The sequence below is a fragment of the Caloenas nicobarica genome, chromosome 2, assembly GCF_036013445.1.
Source record: "Caloenas nicobarica isolate bCalNic1 chromosome 2, bCalNic1.hap1, whole genome shotgun sequence".
NCBI classification, from domain to species: domain Eukaryota; kingdom Metazoa; phylum Chordata; class Aves; order Columbiformes; family Columbidae; genus Caloenas; species Caloenas nicobarica.
The window spans coordinates 111,166,195-111,185,499 of NC_088246.1; the positions used below are offsets into that span (position 1 = coordinate 111,166,195).

Here is a 19,305-nt window from a genome sequence, read left to right on the forward strand (position 1 = left end):
ATTTTGCTCAGTGTGCTTGCAAGGGGTACCAGAAGCTTTAAATCTTATTTTCTGAAGGTTCTTTTAGAGGCAGAGTCTATATCTTAATTTCTAAATTATATGTGGTGTTTCAGTGTACTATGAAATAAATACATATAGGTATCTTTCTAAAGAGATGATGGAGGAAAAAGAAAGTGACTTCCTGGATGACTGGTGCTTATTTGCTTGAATATAACCAACTAGAATTTTTTTCTCCTGAATGAAAAGTAGTCACTTTACTGCATAGAATCAGTTGTGAACACACTTTGCAAAACAAACATTTTAAAAAACAGTTATTAGACTAATTGGTCATTAAGTTTTGAAGCTGTATAATCAGGCTTAATGTGGACAGCCTCACAACCTTAATTACTTAATAGTGTGCTTAACCTCTGTTAGTAAGACCATTTCAATTACAGCTGTCGGTATAGTAAGAGGTGCCAACCATACCTGTCGAATAGCACATATTATAGCATTTAACAAACTCTTCATATGTAAGCAATATTAATGGGAATGCTAATATTCGCCTTTCCCAGCTGTCAATAGCTCCACTTGTGTTTTCTTCCCTCCCACATCTTCTGTTTCAGGATTTTCCATACCTTTTCTCCTGCCTCCTGCTACACTAAGAATGTTTTCCTTTGCTTGATGTGATCCTCTTCAGTCATCCAGCAGATGCATGGAGAGACAAATGGGGACTACCCTCTCTCATTAGTCTGTATTTCAGTCCTTGCTCTGCCAGTCAGTAATTGACTCCATTTCTGGTTAGTAAGATAAAAGAACCTGACTACTGAAGCCATATGCATCAGCCATCCAACACATCAGAGTTTCTGACGGACTCCTAAGCTAATGGGGATGGTCTCTGGTTACAGTGTATTTTCACTTATCTAGATTTTCTTTTGTCTTAAAAGAAAAGGTAGGAAAGTTGAAGAGAAGGGTAAAATACAAAATGAGAGAAATCAAAAGTGAAAATGTGGGTGACACTAGAAGGAAAAAGAGAAAGTTGTATTTGGGAAAGAAGAGGATAGATAAACTTTGAGTCAAACTGTAGACTTTATTTAAACTTTGTCTTTGATCATGCAAATGATGCTCAGTTTGGGAATTGACGTGCACAATTCCAGTACTATTGCCATGCTGTTGGCAGATTGGCATTTTAGTATCCTGTGGACCTTATTTCAGGCTGAATACAGAAACAGAGATCTGTACAGGGGGAAGGGCATGAAGGTGTTTTCTGTGCTGATTTCTCTCTAGCACATATAAACCGGTATTTTCATTTTGTCTTTCACCAGGTTTTCTGGTGGTGTGGTTTTTTTTTTTTTTAAAGAATGAAAGTGTAAGTGGAAAGCTATGCACTTACACCTTTATTTCTTACAACCTTTAATAAGAACAAATATTAATATTATTAATATTCAGGTGTACTTAAAACATTCATCAAAATTGTCAGTCAAAGCAGTGTTAACATCAGCCGTAGTAGTTCTTCATATACACTTTTACAACACAAAAGCCTTACAGCCCCTCACAAATGTAGGGGAAATTGACTGCTGCTTGTATCTCAGAATGGTCATTTTGGGATAATGAATGCTTTGCAGCATTTCTTCTTAATACTGTGCGTTGTTGCAGAATAAGCTATTGTGATATAAATCTAGTTGTGAGCTGGGTCTGGAATAATTATTTCATTTACAAATAACTGTTCTGGAGCAATTAGTTGATATTATACTGTGCAGCTCTGCAACAATCCCCTTTTAATTTCCAGTGTACAACTAACTGTGGTGCTTTACCTCCTCATAGATGAGGTGGAATACAGAGTGAACTGAAGCCTCAGCAGGGATAAAATAAACAGTACACATTTATATAGGAAAGCTAAGTGTATATGCTAGGAGTAGGAAGATGAGCATATTGGCACTTTGCTTACATGAGAGGTGGTGTCAAGTTCTGGGGGAAATTTGATTTTTTTCCATGGGTGAGGCAGGAACAATTAATTACTTCTGTGATTTTGGAGTCAGTTTGGGATGTTCATTTAAATGGTGATATGTGAAATAGCTAAAACTGTAGGTTGATGTGTGCAGATCAAAGTCTGCCCAGGTTTTGGAGATGTTGATTGGAATAGGGTTGCATCCCTATGAGGAAGAAATCAAGTAAAGGGAGTAGGAGGCCAGCATGGATGAGTAAGGAACTCCAGTCAAAACTCAGGTGGAAGAAGAGTGTTTATGTAATGTGGAAAAAGAGACAGACCACATGGAAGGAATACAAGGAGGCTGTTAGAATATGCAGGGATGCGGTGAGGAAGTTCAGGCTCCACTTGGAAGCAAATCCGGCCAGGGATGTCAAGGACAAGAAGAAGGGACTTCTTCAAGTACATCAGCAGCAAAAGGAAGGTTAGGGAAAATGTAGGTCTGCTGCTGAATGGGGAGAGTGCCCTGGTGACGGATGATACAGAGGAGGCAGAGTTAATGAATGCCTTCTTTGCTTCCCTCTTTACTGCTAAGACCGGCCCCCAGGTATTCCAGACCCTAGAGATAGGAGAGAAAGTCTGGCGAAAGGAAGACTTTCCCTTGGTTGAGGAGAACCATGTGAGAGCTCTTTTAGACAAACTGGACATCCACAAATCCACGGGCCCTGATGGGATGTACCCACAAGTGCTGAGAGAGTTGGCAGACGTTATTGCTAAATCGCTCTCCATCATTTTTAAAAGGTCTTGGAGAACAGGAGAGGTGCCTGAGGACTAGAAGAAAGCCAATGTCACCCCAGTCTTCAAAAAGGGCAAGAAGGACAACCCAGGAAACTACAGGCTAGTCAGCCTCCCCTCCATCCCTGGAAAGGTGATGGAACAACTTATTCTGGATGTCATCTCCAAGCATGCGGAAGAAAATAAGGTTATCAGGAGCAGTCAGCATGGGTTCACCAAAGGAAAATCATGTTTGACCAACCTGATAGCCTTCTATGATGGTATGACTGACTGGGTAGATGAGGGAAGAGCAGTGGACGTTGTCTACCTTGACTTCAGCAAGGCTTTTGACACCATCTGTCACAGCCTGCTCATAGGCAACCTCAAGAAGTGCGGGCTGGATGAATGCACGGTGAGATGGATCATGAACTGGTTGGAGGGCAGAGGTCAGAGAGCTGTGATCAATGGTGCAGAGTCTGGTTTGAGGGCTGTAGTTAGTGGGGTTCCCCAGGAGTCAGTGTTAGGTCCAGTCCTGTTCAACCTGTTCATCAATGATCTGGATGAAGAGACTGAGTGCACCCTCAGCAAGTTTTTTGATGATACCAAACTGGGAGGAAGGAGTGACACACCAGAAGGCTGTGCTGCCATTCAGTGAGACCTGGATGGGCTGGAGGACTGGGCAGAGAAGAACCTCATGAAGTTCAACAAGAGCAAGTGTAGGGTCCTGCACCTGGAGAGGAATAACCCCAGGTACCAGTACAGGTTAAGGGCGGACCTGCTGGAAAGCAGCATTGCTGAGAAGGACTTGGGAGTTCTGGTTGACAACAGGTTGACCATGAATCAGCAATGTGCCTTTGTGGCCAAGAAGGCCAACTGTATCCTGGGGTGCATTAAGAAGAGTGTGACCAGCAAGTCGAGGGAGGTTCTCCTCCCCCTCTACTCTGCCCTGATGAGGCCACATCTGCAGTACTGCGTCCAGTTCTGGGCTCCCCAGTTCAAGAAGGACAAGGAATTACTGGAGGGAGTCCAGTGGCAGACTACGAAGATGATTAGAGGCCTAAAGCACCTTTCTTATGAAGAGAGACTGAGAGAGCTGGGTCTGTTCAGCCTGGAGGAAAGAAGGCTGAGAGGGGATCTCATCACTGTTTATAAATATCTCAAGGGTGCATGTCAAGAGGATGGGACCAGACTCCTTTCAGTGGTGCCCAAGGACAGGATGAGGGGCAATGGGCATGGAGTGAAGCACAGGAGGTTCCATCTGAATATGAGGAGAAACTTCTTTACTTTGAGGGTGCCAGAGCACTGGAACAGGCTGCCCAGAGAGGTTGTGGAGTCTCCTTCTCTGGAGACATTCAAAACCTGTCTGGACACATTCCTGTGCCATCTAGTCTAGGAGAACCTGCTTTAGCAGGTGGTTTGGACTAGATGATCTCCGGAAGTCCCTTCCAACCCCAACCATTCTGTGATTCTATGTAATGTATTGCTGGTTTCATGTGGTCTGGAAATCAAGAGAAATACAACTGTGTCATTTTATTCTGGCAACTTATTTTCAAAGTTATTTACAAACAGAAGAAATGGAAGTGTATTTTTACTTTATCTATAATTCTTTTAGTTTTGCTTGATTTCTAAAACTCTATTCAGTATAATTCTGTATGTAGAGAATATACAAGATCTGATAGAATAAAATAGAGTGCTTATGAAGGAGAAAAACAAGTATGAGTTTGCTTCTGAGATCTATTTTTTATATTTATTTTTATTTTATTTTTTTTTGTTTTGACAAGTTGCAGGTTTTGTTTGGTTGGTTTTTTTCGGTTTTGTTTGGTTATGTTTTTTTTCTAGTAGCCTGCTACTTTAAGGCACAGACTTCTACCTTCAGAAGATCATTTCAAAAGAGCAGCATTTAAAAATAATTCCTCTGCAAATGGAAAAATACTGTTCCAAGCAAACGTTATGGAGAACCTAATTGTACACAGTGATTTTTCCAGAGTGCCTAAAATAGAAACTTTCAGTCTCGATGTGAAGTAAAATTCTCCACCCAGATTTTGTTTATGCCGTGTGAGAGCCTGGTCCTGACTGTATTGTACAGTGCAAAAAATATATAATGCAGATGTATTCCCCAGCTGGATGAGCTTACACTTTCAGAAGCCTTGTATAATAATTTTAACTGATACTGCCATGCTCCATTTACTGTGGTGATGACTAAACCATAGAAAAGTTTAAATTGAAATGGCAGACAGTGTCGTGTATTGAAGCCTGTTGGAATCTGTATTTGGAGCTGCCACCCATGTAAATTCAAGACAAAGCTGAGGAATGGATGAAAGGAATGAGAAAATGCAGTATCTTTAGTGGAAATTTTTAGCATTGTTGCTTGGGTCTTAAGGAAACATAATGCAAAAAAAAAAACAAACCCTCTACTGTAACCCCATCAAACTGTAAGATTAGGCTCTATTCAGTACACATTGGAACATATGCTTCAGCATTTGGAAGAACTGAGCTCTTATCTAAATTGGTAAGCTTAAGGTTCAGGTTCTTGCATAGCAACAGTAATTCCCCAGAACAGCACAAATGTCTTTTTGCTAGTGAATTACGGTATTGCATTACACAGCCAGTTACATACACAGTGCTGGATTGTTTGTTGGTTTTAATTGACCTTACTAAAATTGCAGAGCCACGTACTTAAAAATTAGGGAATGTAAGAACTAAGGTGACTTTACAGGTCTAATTCATTCCTAGACATGAATTTTTCAGATCTTTAATTGCATCGTCTCATCTGTGTTCCCCACAAAACCAGAACTTGCTTAGTAGCTCAGGAAGAAGAGCATGAGCAGCTCTTCGATAGTGTCAGGCGGCGTGGTCACTCTCTTAAGTGCTGCATAATAGATGAACCCTGTTCTGAAGAAAAAAGGATCTTATGTTTTTGGTAGTCATTGCTCTCTTGCTGGAGTACTTTGTGAAGAAATCTATGAATTCAGTTTCACAGCAAACCTAGACAATTTGGGGAAAGAGGGTGTTGCTGTTACTTCACCAGTGGGTGGGCAAACTGTAGAGGTATCAAAGTCAAAAGAGTCTGCACATTTTGAGTGCCTAGCGTCCAAAGCTTTATACATAGCTCTTGATACGCCTAATGCAGAGCTCTTATTGGCTTTGATTGTAGCAGTGGTATTTCTTCAGCAGTGAAGACACAGAGTTTGGACTGCAATCAGATGAGTAGCATACAGTTACACTGAAGGTTCTGGCTTGAGGATTTTGCACAGCTTCATACTAGCCAAAGGAATGAATTGGGTTTGTTGGCATTTTGTTTCTTTCCCTCTGTTTTGATGGTAATATCGCAATAAGCAGTCCCAGCATGCTCTCTTACCATCACTTGCTCACTTCCGTCATCAGATGGTTCTGCTACTTGAGGGAAATGTGTGATTGCACAGAGAAACCAATCTAAGTGCCAGTTCTTGCTGTTTAATCATGCTGCTGTGGTGGGGCAAAAGCTGCCTCAGCCAGATCAGTTCTTTGATATAGTTTGTTGTCTGGCTGCACAAACAGTTGTATCGGCATGATAGAATCCACAAGTTTTGGGTTTGGGAGGGTGGGAACTGCCTGAGGCAAATTTGGAAACAATTTGGGATACACTAGTGCTGAATATGCAGCCTCAGCCAAATTTTTCTTCCTCACTCCCCCTGCCCTCTGCACGTCCCTCCTCCCAAGTCATCTTCTGTCTGCTGCAAGAAATGAGGCAGGAGTCCTAGAGAAGTGAGAATGAGATCCTAGTGATAAGTATTGTGACACAAGCCTCTTGTACCCTTACATCATGTCTTGGGCATGTCTCGAAATAGCAGCCTTATGGGAAAGGTGGGAGTGAGTCCCTCTAGCCCTGGCACTGGGCCCTGGTTCCAGTTTCTTGTCCAGCAAGTTCCAGTCTCCCTTCCCTTTAGTTGCTAGTCTTATCTCCTTATCACTCACCTCTCAGCCCTCTGTCCCTCCTTGCCTAGCCTGATGGTTCCTCAATCTGCTCTGTTTCCCATCTGCAGCCTTTTCAAAAGAGTTGCTTCTGGGAGAGGGGCTGTTTACAGTCTGTCTGCAGTGGTGATTGCTTTCTCCATCTCAAAGCATGCTCGGTTTTCTGAATTTTAAAAGGTGAATTAATTTTTTTTTAAATAGTCACCAACTTTGAAAAACATACCTGAAAGGTTTAACAGAAGCAACCAGAAAGATGCAGGATCTTTTCCATCTGACAAAAATATCAGTAACCTTAAAAACCAAAGAATGAAAAAAAGCATTGGTGGTTGCGGCTGGTTGTCCTGCGCAGCAGGATCTTTCCTGCATGAGAGGCTGTGGCCAGGAGCACCCTCAAACTGGTGCAAGTGTTGGGTTGACTTCTGCTTAGCAGATTTCTTGGAAGTAGGTAATGCTTGTAGGGAGTTCAGACAGATTCTGATACTCGTAATGTTTGGTGGCTTGCTCTCCTTATGCCTGTACCTGTTTTTTTACCGAGAATGTGGAACCTGTCTTTTCAGTTTAGCAGTACAGGGTGTACTTGGACATGGTTTTGCAAAAAGGTGATGCTTGTCAAAATGAAGCTTGATGTAAAGATGCTGCCCTGAACATTTGGGAACACAGTTTCTATGTACAGGACTGTAAAAAGCTTATTCTGGCAGTATGCTTGTAAACATTTATTGTGCCTTGTTTGGTTTTATTTTGACCCTAACAGAGCCAACAGTGCGGGCAGAACTGATGGAACAGGTGCCTCATATTGCTATGTTCTGTCAAGAAAACAGACCTTCAATTCCATATGCTTTTTCCAAATACTTACTGCCTATTGTGGTACGATACCTTGCAGACCAGAATAACCAGGTAAGTGTCTTTACAAATAGTTTATTAGCTTGTTGAATATACTTGGTGTGAGGTTTTTCAATTTAAATAATTTAGCATCATACAAGTGTGTATTATTTTCGGGTAGAAAGGTTTTGAATGACATGAAATGCATGGCACTCTGAACTTTAATTAAAGAAAATTTCCAACTTTTTTCATCTAATGCAGAGGTGGCAAACTCATTTTCATGGGGACCACATCAGCCTTGCGGTTGCCTTCAAAAGGTTGAACGTAAATGTAACTACTCCTACATTTATACAGTCCTAAAATTACATTTGACCCTTTGAAGGCAACCGCAAGGCTGATGTGGCCCCTGGTGAAAATGAGTTTGCCACTCCTGACCTAACATGATCTGTTCTGATTTGGGGCCTTTTACCTGGTATTGTATTCTTATGGACAAAATCAAACAGTCCTTTCGATAAGCTTACATAACTTAAATTCTGGCATAATGGAACAGTAGTATGGTATGGTGTGGTTTTTTTTTTAAACATCATTATGAACCTTCATAACCATTTATTTATAAATTGATCCAATAAAACTTTTGGGTTGGATTTGTATGGTTTGTTTCTCTACACGTATGAGTTAGCTTGTCTAAAGCTTTGTCTAGGCTTTTCCATGTCCTTTCAGACTAAACTAATCCTAGGTGATACAGTATTTTAAGTATTTTAGACCTCTGAGTTTGTCACACTTTTTTGCCTTGCACTTTCCAGATTTTCCATAATTAAAAATAGGTACCCAAACCTATTTTTCGTAATAGTTGGTTTGCTAATTTTGTTTCTAATACAACAACCATGCTTCTGCTTGATATTTTCTTGCTAGCAAATCAGTGATTCTGTTCATTATCTTAACCTCTGTTGATACTTGATAACTCATTTGGCTGATTTGCTCTGAAACAAAGATCTCAGAGATGTTTTCAAAATTACTGCATTTCAATATATATTCTCTTGTTTTATGTAATGTTTTCTGAAAAACTTTCTGAGAGTCAGGGCTTAGCCACATATGAAGTCAGTTACTAATGGTTATCTTATTTTCGTACCATCTCTCAGAATTTAAAATAGACTCAAAATAAATGCTGTTATTCATTATTAGCCAAAATTGTTCATCTCAGAAAAAGAGGATTTGTTTATTAAAATTCACTTTATTTAGGACTTTGCTCCCAATTAGTTGTTCTGCTTTTCTTGCATGAGCTTTGCCATGACTACTTTTTTGACATTGCTGTACTGTGTTTTGGGAAGTATGTAGGAGGACGCTTTTGTAATAGCATTGCCTTAGTTTACAATATGCAGGTTCTTGAGTTCAAACATAGTTTAGTTCAAACATGAAGCATTTGCAAAAGTGGTTTTGGAGCACTTGTCCTCTTGCTGAGTGCAATTGGTATGGGTGTGTGGCAGTATAGAGGTACAGCTTCCAAAATACAGAACATATATTTAAACAAACGAAGAAAAAACTGTCTTCGAGTTTCTTGGTTCAGTTTTTTGTCTTTTTATAATAGGTAAGAAAAACAAGCCAGGCAGCATTGTTAGTTCTGTTGGAGCAAGAACTTATAGAGAGATATGATGTGGAGACCAAAGTATGCCCTGTTCTGATAGATCTGACAGCTCCAGACAGCAATGACGATGTGAAGACAGAAGCAGTGGCTGTAAGTAACAGCAATGCCAAATCACATAGTATAAAGCTTGCTCGAATGCTTGATGTTGTAGTGATGGTAGTGTGTTTCCAAGATACACATCCATGTGGTATTAAAGAGAAAAAACTCTATTGCTATCCATAACTAATCTGTAACTTTTTCCATTCTGTGTTACACTCGAGTCAAGATTAGATTTAAATTCAGTAGCTTATATATGCTGTAAAGAAAAACCCAACTGGACAAGCTGTCCCAAGACAGCACGTGTGATTAATTTTATTGACTCCTAAAGCACCTGCTACTGTTGGCTTTTTAATATTTTCAGGTTGGTTTGTTTTATGGAAGTTTAAATTGCATATGTGGAAAATTTCCATCAGTGGAAAATCTCTAACTCTTGAATTCTGATGGTCTTTGCTATTCTCTTTATTGATTTTTGGTTTGTTTTATTGGATGAAATAAGTGTTTGAGTTGATTAACTCATGGTTGGTTGGTGTGGGGTTTTTTTATTAGACACAGCCTTAATAATTAAAATTATTATGTGTCAAATTAAAATAGTAAGCAAATTAATAGGTTCAATTATGAACAAGAAATGGCAGGAGATGTATGTCCTTATATTTCCCTTGATTTTTTTGCAATTTGTGTTGATGCTTTTGCTGGCAGATTTTTTATTTCTTCTTTTTGGTTGATAGAGTCCTCATTAATATTTTACTTTCATAATGTGGCTGGACTCGTAAACAGTAAGCAGGCTGGACATTATTGTATTTGACACAAAATTTCTAGTATGTACTTGAAGAAGCTTACAAATACCTTAGAAAATAAAATTTAAAGCAGAATTATTCTATCCATCTTCATTGTTTTGAAGATTTTAAATATGAGAGAGATTTCTGTAGGTCACTGAGCCCCTAGGGGTTAGAAAAATAATAATTGTTATTATAAGAAAATGAATTTAAGTAGCTCTACTGACGTGATAAGGAAAGTTAAACAAAAAATTCTTTTAGATTACTTTTTTTCTTTAAGAGTTGTAAAAATTGGAATGAAAGAGCAGTTAGAGGGAAAAACCGTCACTTTCTTTGGTATGATAAGCTTTTTTAGTAATTTTATGTCAGGGAGTTGCATATGTGCAATATAGAGTGTTGTGATTAAATTCTAAGTCATACAGAAGTTGTAGAAGTCACTTAAGCGTATTAATTGTCAATTTTCTGTTAATTGTAAATATATTCATTAAGTATTGGAATAGCGAAAGAATCTCTTTTTAAAAAAATTTTTCTTAAATCTTGTTTGGTAAGATACGAGAGTGATTTCCTTAGAGTTCAGTTATCTCCATTAGTTAGGAATTTTATTTAGTTTGGTGACAGACCAATGTCTTCTACAGCTGTGTAACATCATGACTGGAAGAAAGTAAAACGAAAAAAAATGCTTTTTTTCAATCTATTTCACAGTTTTCGATAAAATCGTGTGCATCAGAATTAATAGTGTAAAATGCCTGTGCTCAACTGACAGGGAATTGTGTGTTGTGCAAGCATCCCTGATTAGTGTCTGTGTTGCCATTAGATAATGTGCAAAATGGCCTCCATGGTGGGAAAGGACATCACGGAAAGACTTGTTCTTCCCAGGTTTTGTGAGATGTGCTGTGACTGCAGAATGTTTCATGTTCGTAAGGTATGAATTATCAACATCTGATCTGGATTATCTGTGAAAGGAATGTCATCAGCTTGGAACTTGATTTATCTAAATGACTGTTTCCTGCTAGATTTCATCTGGGACGTGTATGAATGAAAGCTATGGAGTTTCTTTTGTAGCTTGCATTTCCGCAGAGTTTATATTTGACGCTGAGTTTTTTCCAGAGTTCCTACCTTTATTATCAGAAACAAAGAAAGAATCTGCTTGTCCTTATGATTGTGTAGGTAGCCACAAAAATGTGAACCAACTGTAACTGATACAGCATCAGCCACCTGAGCTCATATCTCTCTGATGGAATTAGAGATGCACATTAAGATGAAATAAACCAGTACTCCATCATGGTATTTAGGTGCTGTGGCTGTGTTTTGGTTTCACCCTGCTTGTATTCTTTCATTTGACAGCACTTTGAATGCGTTTTATCCTCCTTCCCTTTCACTTAAGTTCTGGAGTGGTTCCTTTGTGATTAAAAAATGCTGATTAAGCTTGAAATAAAGAAAAAAATTTTTTTTTTTAAAAAAAAACCATGGGAACTGATGGAATGAGGAAGTGGCTGATATTGAGTTTGCACTGAAAGCTGTTTTTATGGTTTTAAAAGCTGTTTACATTTTTCCTTTATTTGCTGTATTAAAGCTATGTTCTTAGTAGTTATTTCTTGCTTTTTGTCTGGTAGGTATGTGCAGCCAATTTTGGAGATATCTGCAGTGTGGTTGGGCAGCAAGCCACTGAAGAAATGCTGGTAATCCATTTCTTAACGGATTTTTCTTTTTAATACAAGTCAGTAGTGGAGTTATACAAGGTGCGGAGAAGGGTAGTTAAAATTATTAGGCAATTGTGTACAATTACTTTCCCTTAGGAAGGAGAGAGTGAAAAAGCTGTGACTCTTCAGTTTTGCTGGTGTGAGGTTATGATTGATGTTTACAAAATCTTGAAGACAGTTACTGTGAATACAGAACTCTTAATTGCCAAGTCACACAGTCTGGATCTAAGGGGTACTCAATTCTAAAGCTGGGAGTAGGGTTCAAACCAAACTGAAGAAAATACCTCAGACTGTGGAGGCAGAGAGTATTTCCAAGTTCAAAAATACATTAGGCTAGAGGTGGGCAGAAGTGCATCATAGAATCAATATCCAGAAATGCAATGAGAGATTGCAGATACAGGAGGAGCACAGACAGTATAGACTGCTAGAAGTGGCAAGATTTATGTTGTCTCTTTAAACAGCATCACTTAAGCTGCCATTCATTGATTTAATCTTTTAAAGTCTGTTTTCCTTACTCGAACAAAGCCTCACAGCCTTCCTAGGGAGGAGTGAAAGAAAAGGAAAGGCAGAGAAAATAAATGAATCTGGGCAATAACAAATGTAGTAAAGGGAAGAGATGTAAATTCAAAATGGAAAAGCAGGGAAGTGGATGGAGCAGTGAGCAGAGGATCCTTTACAGTGCCCCCCATTCCCCTGGCAGGACCAAAGGGCTGGTGGATGTTGCTGGTCTTGGAGACACGACAGGGCTAGGGAGCAGAAATCAGTCTCGCAGTCTCTAGGATCCTTCTTCAAGCTTTCTCCTTTTGGGGATGTGGACAGTGAGCTTGTTGAGGGCCAGAGGAGGTTGATGAATCAGTGTCATGAATTAGCGAGGAGCTTAAAAAGGAGAGAGTGTAAATGCAGGCATGACTTCAATAAGAGGCTCTGCAGCCTGTTGCAGATATGGTACTAGAACAGGTGTACCCAGTGTGACCCTCAGGGCATTTCTTACATTCCTAAAGCATTTGCTGCTTTTTTCCCTAGGTACTGTGTGATTCGAGCCATTTGATAATGAAGTATCATTGTGCAGATTTATATCCCATATGTTTCTTGATTTGGGATGTAAATTGATTTCTCTCACACAAGTGCCCTCTTAGTGATACATGTAATGAATTTGGATTAAAACTTTGTAGGAGGTGCAATTAGACTATGAAAAAAAAGTGTTGTTTATTTTATGTGAAAGCAGTAACATGTGGGTGGATGATTTGGGATCTCTTTCCATAACAAAAAATACCATTTTCTGTGCTTTTTTGATTATGGGAAAAAAAAGGCAAAAAGCTGTATGGCTTTAGATAAAACTTTGTTTTGTAACATAAATACTTTTAAAAATAAGGAGCAAAGTCCAGAAGACTTTGCTGCAGACAGTGGGAATAGCTGAACATCAATAACTGAGATCAGAGCTGTAGCAACAGTCATTGTATTGCTTGCATCTTACCGGTCTGCCTGTTGCAAGTGAAGGCAGCCATGTGATGACCTGCATGTCTTTGACTGCCTCTCCTACACTCTGTCCACCATTTCATCCTTACTATTACTCTTTCCAAAAAAACCTCATCACCTGATCAACTTCTAAGTGCTTCGGTTTTATTAGTAAAACCACTGCTCTGTTCAAACCTGTTTTCTCTTGCACCAAATGCAGTGTTTCTCTTGTTCCCCTGTTCCTGTGTGCAGTTCAGGTCCGGCTTCATAGGGCAGGTGGTGACAGAGACTGGTAAATCTCACAATGAGAAGTTTAGATGGAAAAGAAAGGTTTTCTTTCTTTCTGAAGATGCTCTTTCTTTGCATATCAGTGAGAACTTTACAAAAATCTGAAGTGATCTCTGATGGGTAAAATCTTAATGCACCAGTATTCTTTATATTTTTGTTCCTTGCAATGTTATCTGCTTGGCAAGAATGGTGTAGAGATGAAGTTTTGTCTTACGATAGTTTTTCTGGGCTTGGGGATATTTTTGGAGTTGGGTTTTTTGGGGATCTTTTTTGGATATAAATCAGTTTAGAGGGTTAGTACTTTCTTGCTGTTCTTCAGCTAGGTGAATTTTCCTTATCTATATCCATAAGTAGCATTTGTCTTGCAAATGTTAAACTAATGCATCAGAGTATGAGGGCAGAGAACCAGATGAGGGAAATGTATGTGAGGAAAGAACTTTCTTTGGGACACATACTGCCTGTTAAGACTTGCAAACTTACTCACTATGTTCCTAACAGCTGCCGAGGTTTTTCCAGCTCTGCTCTGATAATGTGTGGGGAGTTAGGAAAGCTTGTGCTGAATGCTTCATGGCAGTTTCTTGTGCAACATCACAGGAAGTCCGGAGGACAAAATTATCAACCCTTTTTATTAATTTGATTAGTGATCCTTCACGATGGGTAAGAATTGCTTTTTATTTCTTGAATAGCTGTAATATTTCAAGGATTTTATTGCAATACTCCATATAGAACCTCTTCCCTTAGATGTGGATAATAGTAATTGTTTGATGTTCCTCAAGCAAAATTCTTCTTAGACTGCTTAGTTTGTCAATGGGTGTAGATAGTCTCTCGCATTTTCACTCCAGCATGTAAGAACAACTGTGTCAGTGGGATAGCTTTTCTTAGCTACAGAACTGCCTATGACTTTGCTGAAAATCAGTAACAAAACTAGAAAATGAGATGTGGTTTATTTGTATTTTTTCATGTTCCCTACCACCACCTGCTTTTATTGGGGGGAGTGGGCCAGTGGAATGGGGTGGTGGTGTTTGTGGTTTGTTTGGTTTAGGCAGTTTGGTTTTTGTTTGCTGTGGTGTGGGGTTTGTTGGTTTTTTGGTCTCTCTTTTTTTGGGGGGGGGGGTATTTGTTTTTTGTTTTTGTGTGTGTTGTTGGTGTCTTTTGGGGTTTGTGGGGGGTTTTTTTTGTTGTTTTTTGGGTTTTTTTTTGCAAGGGGGTGTGTTGGTTTTGTTTGTTTGGTTTGGTTGTTTGGTTTTTTTGGTCTTGAAGATCTACTTTCCAAACCTTGTGACGTTTGTTATTGAGCAGACTACTTCCAAGAGCTAAAAGTAGATCTTTTTCATAGGAACATGAGCTCTCGGATTCTGGAAAGTCATGCAAGTTTAACTGTGTTTACCTAGCTTTTTCTTAACTTTTTTACCTAGCGCTTTTATGGATACAGCTGGATAACTCTTTCTAGACAAGAGCCTCTGCTGTTTCTTTCCTCAGTAGGCTTATGACCCTTCCAATTCCTAGTACCAGCTGTGTTTTGTAGGACAGCAAGCTTTATATAGATATAATTTTTTTTCACCTTGGACCCTTTCTACTAGGTCCGCCAAGCTGCTTTTCAGTCACTGGGGCCTTTTATATCAACTTTTGCTAATCCATCCAGCAGTGGCCAGTACTTTAAAGAAGAAGATGGTAAAAACCCAGAAGATTGTGGTTCTGCACAGGAGAACAGGTAAAGAATTTGCTAAATCTACAAATTATTTTTTCCTTGTTTTAATTCTGTATGAATTGCACGTTAAGAAAATTTCCTTTCCTGTATAAATTGAGTATTAATCTTCATAAATGGAAAGATCTGGAACTTCTCATCTTACTTCATAGACTACCAGATTTTTCAGTTTTTTACTGAAAATACATGACTCTTCATTAACTTAGGATACTTTGGGATACACCTTCTGTGATGAAATGACTGAGTTAATAGACAAGGGAGAGCAGTGGATATAGTCTGCCTAGATTTCAGTAAGGCCTTTGACACAGTCTCCCATAAGATCCTCATAGAGAAGCTGATGAGGTATGGGCTGAACAAGGAGACAGTGAGGTAGATTGACAGGTGGCTGAATGGCCAGGACCAGAGGGGTCCTGATCAGTGACACATAGTTGGAGGCTAGTAACTGGTCATGTATCTCAGGGGTCAATATTGGGTCCAGTCCTGTTTAAAATCTTCATTAAAGACATGGATGGTGGTGCAGGGTGTACCCGTGGCAAGTTTGCTGATGACACAGAAGTGGGAAGAGTGGCTGATGTGCCAGAGGGTCATGCTGCCATCCAGAGAGACCTCAATAGGCTGGAGAAATGGGCTGACAGGAACTTCTTGAAGTTCATCGAGGAGAAGTGCAGAGTCCTGCACCTGGGGAAGTATAACCCCAGGCACCAGTACAGGCTAGAGTCTGGCTGGCTGGAGAACAGCTTTGCAGAAAAGTCTCAAAAGGTCATGATGAACACCAGGTTGACCATGAGCCAGCAATGTGCCCTTGCAGCAAAGGAGGCCAGTGCTATCCTGGGCTGCATTAGGAGGAGCTTTGGCAGCAGGTTGAGGGAGGTGATCCTTCCCATCTGCTCAGCACTGGTGAGGCCACAGCTGGAGTGTTGGGTCCAATTCTGGGCTTTCCCTTATATGAAAGACATGGACATACTGGAGAGAGTCCAATGAAGGGCCACAAATACAGTGAAGAAGCTGGGGCATCTCTCCTATGAGGAGGGGCTGGGAGACCTGTGACTGTTCATCCTGGAGAAGAGAAGGCTCAGGGGGGAACTTATCAATGTATACAAATACCCAAGGGGAGGGTGCAAGGAGGATGGAGCCAGGCTCTTTTCAGTGGTGCCCAGTGACAGGGCCAGAGGCAATGGCCACAACCTGAAACACAGGAGATTCCATCTGAACATCAGGAAACCCTTTTTTTTTACTGTGAGGGTGACCAAGCACTGGCACAGGTTCTTCAGGGAGACTGGATTCTCCATCCTCTGGAATATTCAAAAGCTGTCTGGACACGGTCCTGGGCGTCCCTGCTGGAGCAGGGAGGTTGGAGAAGACAACCTCCAGAGGTCCCTTTCCAACCTCAACCATTCTGTGATCGTATGATTTATTTTGCTATGCTGTAAGTAAATCTTATTTGGTAAATAGCAAGCTGATAAGATGTGTGTGAATTTTCAAGAGGATCTGTTTGCAAAAGTATGTTTTGTTTTTTAAATGTTCATTTGCTTTGGCACTCAACAGTCAAAATGTCAGGACTACAGAAGATGTCACAACAGAGGATGAGCACAACAGGACAGAGGATCTGTCTTCACATGTTGATAATGATGATTTTGCAACAAAACTTGAAAATGCCATGGAAGATCAAAATACAGTGTCAAATAACTCCCAGAGGGAAAGTGATTTCCAGACTGAGTCATCCTTCCATTGCACTTTGTCTTCAGAATCTTGTGGGGAAATGGCTGATGAGAATGAGCAAAGTTCTCATTGCTGTACAGCAGGTCTACGGGAGGCTGGGCTGAATTCACAGGAAACCTCTCTTCCAGAGCAGGAACTGTACAACTCTTTCAATTTCTGGAGGACTCCACTTCCTGAAATAGATATTGACTTCGAGCTTCAGCAGACTTCTGAGATAATACTTGATAGAGAAATTCAGGAACTCACTATGCCAGTATCCCCAAACATTCCTATGGCAAGAAGGAAAGAATTGGAAGAAATGATAGAAAATTTGGAACCCCATATAGACGATCCAGATGTTAAAGGTATAGTAAAGATACTGAAGCATTGTAAGTGTTTAGGGATACGCTTTAACCTTTCAGTTGTTTTAAAAGTTGGAAGTACTGCTTTCTCTTGTTCCTCAAAGAGATTGTAACTATTTTGATTTAATTGTGAAAATTGATTATGAAATAGAAGGGAACTTGCATTTGTGTGAAGATATTTAAAGGTAATACGATTCCTTCCATAAACTGAATATGCATACAGTTAGCAGTATAAACTTCCAACTGCCTGTTTTGACAGTATAACCAAATAGATGGTTCAATAGCATAAGCTGTTGATCAGGAAATTAATTTGTAATTAGCATACATGCAAAATAAGAAGGCAGATTAAGATTTTTTTATTTTGTTTTTTAGATATTGAAGTGTGATAATGGTTTTCATTTTATGCATTATCTATTTGGTTTTTAATGACTTAGTCTTCTCCATTTTTGTGCAAGGTCTTTATTATTGCGGTCTCATGTTGTTGACATAAGTGTGCCAAGTTTGTTAGGTCAAACTGAGAATTGATCCAAACTGAATTCTTGATGTGAATGCACATCTTCCATTTTAAAGGCTCTTGAAGAGGGCAGAAGGGTTTCCTAACTGTGACCAGCTGATGGAGTAGCACCTCAGAAATACCTTCTGGGCTAAAATGACTTGGCTATTTCACACCTACTGGAAATATGTTTCTTTTGGTATTCGTATACTGAATAAATTCCAAGGCACATCAACCTTGAGCGTTTCAGTCAGAAAGTCTAGAGGTACCACTAAAGAAGAAGCCATGTTATTCTGGAGCTGAAGAATCTCTAGGGGAAAGCATGCTTTTATACCAGAAAAAGTAGGAGGGAAAAAGAAGGTCAAGTTGGGAGTAGAAAAAACACTTTAGAATAAACTGATACTGCTTTCAGCTTCTTTTTGTTGTTAGTAGGATGACATACTAATAACTACTTAAATCCATTTTGAACTGCTTCTATTTAATCTATTGTGAAGTCAGCAGCTGAGACTTTGTTGCTTTAAGGGTGCTTTGGGCACTCTCTCTCTAAGGAGAGAGATAAGAAAAAAATTTCATCCTTGCTAGTGATCTCAGTCGTCACATAACCCATCTTTGAAGCCCACTGTTAAAACTTGCCTAGCTGTTTAGATTTGTTTTATAAAACCTTGTTCTGTCCAGTTACAGAATATATCTTAAGCACTTTTAATGAAGATTTATGTAGGTATATATTCATACATCCAGAATTGTCCTGGGTTACAGGGTTGTTTCTGTTATGTATCTTGTTCATGTCTTGTTTCAGAGCAGGATTTTTTTTTCTAACTCAATTGAGTGGATATCGAGAGGTTTTCTGTTCACTAACACTTGTGCATTTCAGGAGGAGAAAACTCTCACTAGGTTGTCCACAACATAGGTTCCCAGTGCCCACAAGTTAGGAAAGATTTGAATTAGGGTTACCAGTACCGTTTATTCTAATTTCGGGTGGGTGGTTGTATTTTGTTCAGTACCTGTGACTTGGTCAAGGCTGTGTAGTTAAGCCCTATGAAACAGCTTCTAAACCTTGTACTATTTTTTTCCTCTTGCCTGTACTCTCATTATTCGGTCTAAATACTTCAGATATTGGAATTTAACAACATGCCTGTTTTGATTTGGTAATGTTATTTTAATTTTACATAAATGCCTTGCGGTATAAGGAAATTGAGCCAAAAACTGATAGAATAGTATTCATTTTGCACGCTTGTCTCGAACACTAAAGCACACATAAAGTTGTAGGTATCCAGACTTTAGTCTCTGAGTAGCTGATTTAATGCCTATGCTTTCAACCTTACACTCCATAAATTGTGACAAGAGGGAGGTAGACTCCCTTTGGGGGTAATCCAGAAGATCAGAGCCCTGACTGCCTCTTTGCTCATGGCAATACCAGGAATAATCCTTCCATCTTTATCATCTAAAACTGTTATTACAAACTGATGGTATAAATATTCAGCCCAGAGGTTGTCTGGTTATTTTTATAGAAATTTTATGTAACTTCTTAATCTTAATTTCACAGATAATTTTGTCTCTAGTTATACATGGCTTACAAGTGTTTATCAAACAGCCCTGGTCCCAAGTGGTCCTCAGGGTCTTTCCCTGCCCCGCCATCCCCACAAGACTAGCCGTTACATTTTTATGAGTCTTGTACTGTGAATGAGCTGGTTCTTGACAGACTG

At 39.5% G+C, this 19,305-nt stretch overlaps 1 protein-coding gene across 10 annotated transcripts in view; it reads left to right on the top strand.

Annotated features, from left to right (window-relative positions):
* Nucleotides 1–19,305, top strand: part of PPP4R1 (protein phosphatase 4 regulatory subunit 1) — a 68,175-nt gene that overhangs the window by 27,974 nt on the left and 20,896 nt on the right. For 9 of the 10 annotated variants that reach the window (XM_065629029.1, XM_065629031.1, XM_065629038.1 and 6 more), the window contains 7 exons: nucleotides 7,380–7,522; nucleotides 9,033–9,179; nucleotides 10,716–10,823; nucleotides 11,515–11,580; nucleotides 13,843–14,001; nucleotides 14,925–15,055; nucleotides 16,595–17,112. In XM_065629029.1, coding sequence (XP_065485101.1) covers nucleotides 7,380–7,522; nucleotides 9,033–9,179; nucleotides 10,716–10,823; nucleotides 11,515–11,580; nucleotides 13,843–14,001; nucleotides 14,925–15,055; nucleotides 16,595–17,112 — 1,272 coding nt within the window. The remainder of the gene's footprint in view (nucleotides 1–7,379; nucleotides 7,523–9,032; nucleotides 9,180–10,715; nucleotides 10,824–11,514; nucleotides 11,581–13,842; nucleotides 14,002–14,924; nucleotides 15,056–16,594; nucleotides 17,113–19,305) is intronic. The other variant, XM_065629032.1, reaches the window with a different exon arrangement.